This window comes from Rhamphochromis longiceps, linkage group LG8 (assembly GCF_057381845.1).
Source record: "Rhamphochromis longiceps isolate RC_006_pf linkage group LG8, R_longiceps_female_GT1.1, whole genome shotgun sequence".
NCBI classification, from domain to species: Eukaryota; Metazoa; Chordata; class Actinopteri; order Cichliformes; family Cichlidae; genus Rhamphochromis; species Rhamphochromis longiceps.
Genome location: NC_140564.1, coordinates 17,425,792 through 17,432,484, shown reverse-complemented (window position 1 = coordinate 17,432,484; position 6,693 = coordinate 17,425,792). Strand labels below are relative to the sequence as shown.

Below are 6,693 nucleotides of genomic sequence, written 5' to 3'. Positions count from 1 at the left end.
TTAATGGCAATTTATTGCTTCCTGTCCTAAAAACGGGAGGCCGAAGACAACAGAATTCTTCTCGCTGTTTTTCGACCTTCCCTTCCCTTCCCTGTCCAAATACCCTCAGGGTCCCAAACAGTCCCTAAATCTCTCCACCCTTTCAGGCCCTCTCGCTCTCTTCGGCCACGCCATTTGTTCTGCGCTTTCAGGAATCTGATTCATGAGCACTTGGAGTGACTTATGTTCTGAGAAAAGGTAGCCACGGAAGAAGCCTTACATGCTCTAATGGAGGCTGACCAGTTTTAATGATTTGGTTCTAAGAGGATTAGGGAGCACGAAAAGCTCAGTAGAGTAAGAAAACCTTAAAAAGTTAAAGAAAAACACTCAAACACACACATCTGAAATCTGTTTTTTTAACAGAATATTTTAATAACACAGACAAACATAAAAATAATCCACAATACTGAGACAATACTTTTTTCATGCTTTTGTTTCTAGACTTTCTTATGAACATATTTACAATCACATTATATTCACATTTACACACAAAAATGGCAGTGTACGCATTAAAGGCATACCGTGTCAGCAGATTATGGTCATTTGGTACGAACCCCTCCTCCTTGGTGATATAGTGCACATCAGATCATTCTTTACAGAACTCATTTCACACATTAAATGCATATTTTATTGTTTTCTTGAGCTAACCTCGTCCAACCAGAGTAATGTCCTTCCAATGAGAGGTTTTTTACTTTTATCATCAGTGTATGAAGTTTGCTGATTATAAAGAGTCGAGTAGCATTTACTTTCCATCAGTATGTGAGAGCAGAAAGCAGAACGCGATAGGACAACAGTCAGATTTACATCTGCTTTGGCAAGACTCAAGCAGCTTTGCTCTTTACGTTTAAATACTCTTCAAAATCAAAGGCAGTCCAGTCAGCTGTAGTTTTGCAGAAATATTGCATGCAAATTAAACACGTCTTATCTTACATGACTTATAAAGTTTGCGTCTCCTCACGGAAGCAGAAACGAATCTCAGACAGGCTACAATAGGAAGGTGCTCTCAGCACTATATCGAGCTGTGAAACCTGCTTGGGTAGCCATAGCTTTGTTACTGTTGTACGTGCTCGCATTTATCTGAACATATATTAAATTCTCAGTTGTTTCACTATGCTACATATAGTTGCTTTTTTTTTAAACATTTATTTGGTTTTCAGTGCTTGCAGCATCACACTTTCTAGATCATTCCCTTTCATTCAGTGCAAGTTGTTTTTAATGTTTCTCTTAGCGTGGACTTATATAATCTCCTTCATAAAACTAACACTGAAGACAAGTATCACATTGTCCTGTTATTATCTGATAAAAGACATTATGAATAGACCGCAGCAACACCTGTGTGGCGTACGCTCCACAGGATGTCAGCTGATAGCCTTGAGCTTTTTATAGAGCTTTTCTTTTTTTCCCTAAGTTTCAATGCGATGACTCTCAGTAGGCCTGAATTAATGGAAAGCTTTTTCATCATTACATCATTTTACTTTGACCATCTTTATGGCATCACTGCTTAAGCTTCGTTTCAGCCGTGTCCCCCCTCAGTGTCACGAAAACCACTGGGCTCTTTGCAACAAGTGACCGCGTATTGCACTGAAATGGTGTCTGAAAAGTCCATTTCACTCCTCAGGCCTTTGGGAAGGCTACGCGAGCCGACAGTCGCCCGTCTCGGCTTCTTCCCGAACGTGGAACAGGGCTGAGTTTGGCCTGGCGCTCAGCACAGCTTCCAATTTTGCGTAGCAGACGAGCTGAGTTTTTGTCTCAGTCTACGGGCAGCTCGCATGGTATCTGCTGGGCTGCTTTGGCTATGGTGTAAGCCCTCTGGAAGTCCTTGTAGCGCGGAGCGCAGCCCAGCCAGGCCTCGCCGAAGTGGACTCGGCCGGTGAAAAGGAAGCTCCCGGGTCCGGGTTTGACGCCACACTGGAGCAGAGTCCTGATCTCGCCCCGGCTGCTCAGGCGGCTGTTCCCGGTGAACAGTGTGTACTTCTGGCGAAACACGCGGGTGGCGCTGACCTTGATCACGGCCGCTCTTAAGTTCTCGTCCTCCTCCACTGACTTGATGTTGCCTCGCACCACTGCAAATTAGGAGGATATTCAGGTTAACATTAAAGCTCATTTCCAGAATAATTATCCAATGCATGTTTTAAGCCTTGGTTCAGAGTCTGCGAGCTACCAACAGATAAAAATCCTTAAGAAGTCCCTGACCTGCGTACTAATCAATGAACTTTTGTTCAGTCAGCTCTACTTCTCCTCAGCCCTTTACAGCTCAATCAGAGGCCTGCAGATTAGTCCACTACTCCTTCTCTAGGGGGGTGATGCTGGGGTTAGTCCACTATGGTGCCTGTGGGGTGGGGTGGGGTGGGGGGGTGGGGGGGGGGGGGGGGGGGGGGATTTGCTATTTCACCTTTAACCTTTCCTTTTTTTAAGGGAACATTTGGAGGCAACGTCTTTGAGCCAATCTCACGTCATTAAGATGCAGAGGTCTGGTTTGATGTATATGTAGTGACTTACCAAAATCACTGGTGCAAACAGCCATCAGAATCTCAGTGTTGTTGCAGGGTCTGCAGGCGTCTGGAGGGACAAAATAAAGAAAAGAAAGCTGGAGTCATTTGGTGACCTTAGACAAGACTCTCAACTCCTGAAAGAAACCTGTAGGCTAATGTGCTTGAAATCAGGCAGTGCATTTGCAGATCACATGCAGAGGAATGTGATCCAAACCATTAACTGTGCAAAAAAAAAAACCCAAAAAAACCCCAGCAACAAAGGGGAGAAAAACCTGTAACAAACAGCTGCTACTTTTCCAGTTGGCAGCGGAGGTCCAGAGGAGCTGTAAGGTGTGAGGCTCTCCTACCCCAGGCCAAATGAAACTTCCCCCCGTAAAGCCTTTCAGGGTGTCTGCAGTCACATCTCATCAAAGCCTAGACAGAGGCCAGGGAGAGGGGGGAGGACTTCAAAGAAGCCCGATCCAACTTCTTAGAAAATCCTGTACTTTTCTGTGGAGGCTTGACAGCTTTTATTGAGAACTAAAAAATACTTTAAAAAATAGTTTGGCGCCTTACTAAGACACTAAGATTCATAGCGGGATTTACTGATCAGGCCCAGAAAAGCTTCAGACCAAAACTGTTTGCACTGATTCAACTGTGGAAAAAAAAAAAGTTCTGGCATTTTTTTTAAAAGTTCTCCTTGTGGTTCTTTGGAAAACCTCTTGATAAATGAGATTCCTTCCTCTCCAGTCCACAGCACCCCCCACTTCCAAACCTAATCAGTGTGTGCCCGTGTGAGTGTGTGTGTGGAGGGGGGGGGGGGGGGTAAACTCCTACAGACAAGAGGCAACTCAACAAAAGAGGGGAGCATCTCAGCTGGGCAGAGGCCTCCCTGTTGCCTAGACAACGGCAGTAATCCCAGAATACTCATGCGCCAGCCATTCAAAGGGCTCTGGACTCTGGAGAAAGCCCCACATACTGGGCTTTTGTACCCCTCCTCCCCACTTCACCGCTCCCCTTCTCCTACTTCAAACCCTTTGGGGGAAAAGTTTGGCCACTTCCTTCTCTCTGCACGGCCGTGGAAAGTCCATGCAGACCGCAGAGGCCTGTTCCCAGTTATGAATCATCCTCAAAGAGGATTTTATGGGGTAATAATATCGTCAGTGGTGAATCACAAACTCGCATCTGCCAATTTTACAGAAAGGAAACAAAAGACCTTTTACAGATTTAAGAACTGCATGCAGCTAAAGTACTATTTTGGACAAACCTGTGAACTTTAAGGTGTTACGCAGCCACTCATGGAGGAAATGTTGATTCATAAACACAAATAATATGAAGAAAGGTTCAAGCTTAAGCAAGACCCTCTTCAGCACCAACACGGCAGACCTCGTGCAACCTGCTCTCACCTACTCACCTTCAGTGCTAATAGGGTGGGAGTCCAGGGACAGGCGAGCTGTCCAGTCCCCTCTCAGCTCGTAGCGAAATGAGGCGATCCTCCTGCTGATGTCCTGATGCGGTGTAGCCTGCAGGAAGAGGGCCACCCTCTCCCCAGGCAGGCGGCTGAAGCAGCGCACCCTCGGCGGGGGGGAGGATTCCAGGCGGTCTCCTACCAGGAGCTCGAGGACCCCATCTCTCTCCAGGTAGAGCTGGGCTCCGTGGAACTCCTCAGAGGGCTTGACGCAGGCAGTGATGAGCCCAGAGCTGCTGCCGCTGGGGCCCACCACCATGGAGGGCAGGCGCGGAGACAGGGTGAGGCGCAGGGCTCCTTTGGGATAAAGCCAGTCCAGTGTGCCCTCGGAGCAGTGGAGAGAGATCTGCTCCACGCTGCCCTGCTGCTGGGACAAACCGCTGTGAGCAGGAGGAAAAGGGAGAGGAGACAAGGTTAAATAAAGTTTTTTTATGAAGTTTGTTCAGGCCAAACTTTCCTGAAACATCTGCACACAGCTGCAGGATGGAGGGAGAGGGGATTAAATGTGATCACTGCACATCAGCAATAAAAGTTTGATGTCTGGTGAATAAATGTCATTAAAAGTCAACTTTAGTTTCAGACAAGGCGCTGCCTACTGGCAGATCTGCAGAGATGATGACCCTGAGTGGCATCTACACTCAACTGTAGTGTTTAGAATTTATAAATATATGTAAAAAAATTATATATATATATTGAATACTGAAAACATGTCTGTAGTAAAGAGCAGCCTCCAACAGCTGCACATGTGTATATTTTCTCCATACATGTGATTTAATCTTTCAGTCTCCTGCCCGTCTGACCCTGCGTGCCTCCCGCAGACACCCCAGAGGCGCAATCGCAGCAGAGCCCCGCAAACATTTAAACTGCACCGCAGTGACAAGTCTCGACTTGTCGCATTCACTCAAACACCGACCACACGAACAGGAGGCACCTGTAAGCGTCTCTGAGCGGTCATTTTTAAATCCTCTTTTCCATCATGCCCAGTGAACACACACTCACACACACCACAGATCAAATGTGAAATACTTGCCTGCCTCTCCAGCTGCATTGGTCTTCGGAATAGTTTGAAAGGCTCACGTGGAAAAGGCAAAAAAGTAAAATCCACACTGCGTAAATCCAAACCCCAAAGCCGGGCATGTTGGATGGATGATGCAAAGTAAGGTGGAGGGGGAAAAAAGGATTATTCCAAACTGCCGATGTCCTAAATCTCAGTGAGTAAAAAAAAAGTCTATAAAACAAATAATAATCTACCTCTGATAACCTCCATAACTTTGTACCCTCTTATCCTGATGCGTATGATAAGAGAATACAGCTTCTGCACTCTCCGGGGCCGATGTGAGCGTGGAGGTGCGGAGCTCTGAACTTATCCCCCCTCAGGAAAACTTCACGGACCAATCAGAATGCAGCGACAGAAACTTTAAACCACTCGCCCAGCAGAGGGGGCAGGGAGGGAGGTCTGACCCTGAGAGTGAGTAACTGTATGCAAGGATGGAACCGAGTAACAATTCACTATTGTGTCTGCATACAAGATACAAACGAACTGGCCTGAGTGAGGAGTGAGTGTACAGAAAGTACTGCAGTTTAAAAACACCCCACCCCTCCTCCTCCACACACGACTGAGAAGTTTTATGACCTCCATTAGTTTCACTTCATCCTACATCGTCACTTCTGCTTGTACTTCATTTAATATTTAATATTCTAAATATATATATATATATATATATATATATATATATATATATATATATATATATATATATATATATATATATATATATATATATATATATATATATATATGAATAAAGTAAGTTTTTAGTGTATGTGTAGCTCAGAACAATGCTCTTACTTTTAAAGAAAGCTCTGCAGTTTTATTTCTCGGCCGAAGAACAGACACAACTCATGCGAAGTAAAAGTCGGCGGATGGATACAAATATCGATCATACCAAAGCTGGTTTTGTGTTAAATTTTCTTTTTTGGAAAAGAAAAACTATACCTCAAACATGCACCATTAACCTTTTGTGTTGACTGCAGTGCCTATTTTATTTATAGCTTATAGCACATTTAAACAGCAGAAGAAGTGACCCCAAATCTTTAGCGACATGCGTATTTACACAAAACCCAGTTTCAAACTGCACGGAAAGCTGAAAGGTGTGTTTTGTTGTGTTAACTAATTATTGTAAATTTAAAAAAATCACAGGGGTCATTAAAATGTGTTTGAATTTGAAAATTAATGATGATTTATAGATTAGAAGTATCGGTATACTGGCCCTGTTTTTACTTGGCACAGCACTGACTTTAAGGTCAAATATTTAAACGAGGCGGGATAAAAACTTGGCTAAAAGAAACATAGAAATAACGACTACTTTGTGAACGAGTTGAAAAGCTTGGTTTTGTGCAAAAAAAAAGAAAGAAAAATCCCACTTTGTGGTGAAGCCATGGTTGTAAGATTTAAGCAAACACAGAACATGTTTATTCAAAGTTATAATTAAGTATATTTGTCTACTAAAAGCTTTTCAGTGCTCTGATTTATATTGTAGTTCAACCCTGCCCTGGCCCTCTAAATGTGCAGCCAATATGTAACACCTACTATTATAGAAGTAAATATCAGTTCAAACAGGGCAAAAGGGCAGACGTGCAGAGTAGTTCAATAACGCTGCCCCCATTTTCACACATATATGATGGTGATGAAGATCTAGCCACCTCTGCTGGTTG

General features: G+C 44.2%; 1 protein-coding gene across 1 annotated transcript; it reads right to left on the bottom strand.

The window, feature by feature from the left end:
• Positions 1-381: 381 nt before the first annotated feature.
• On the bottom strand, positions 382-5,325 carry metrn (meteorin, glial cell differentiation regulator). The gene is made up of 4 exons (XM_085416166.1): positions 5,009-5,325; positions 3,925-4,358; positions 2,539-2,598; positions 382-2,102 (listed from the first exon to the last, which is right to left on the bottom strand). The coding sequence occupies exons 1-4, from the start codon at positions 5,113-5,115 to the stop codon at positions 1,789-1,791; spliced, it is 915 nt and encodes a 304-aa protein (XP_085272292.1). The 5' UTR covers positions 5,116-5,325; the 3' UTR covers positions 382-1,788.
• Positions 5,326-6,693: the final 1,368 nt, after the last annotated feature.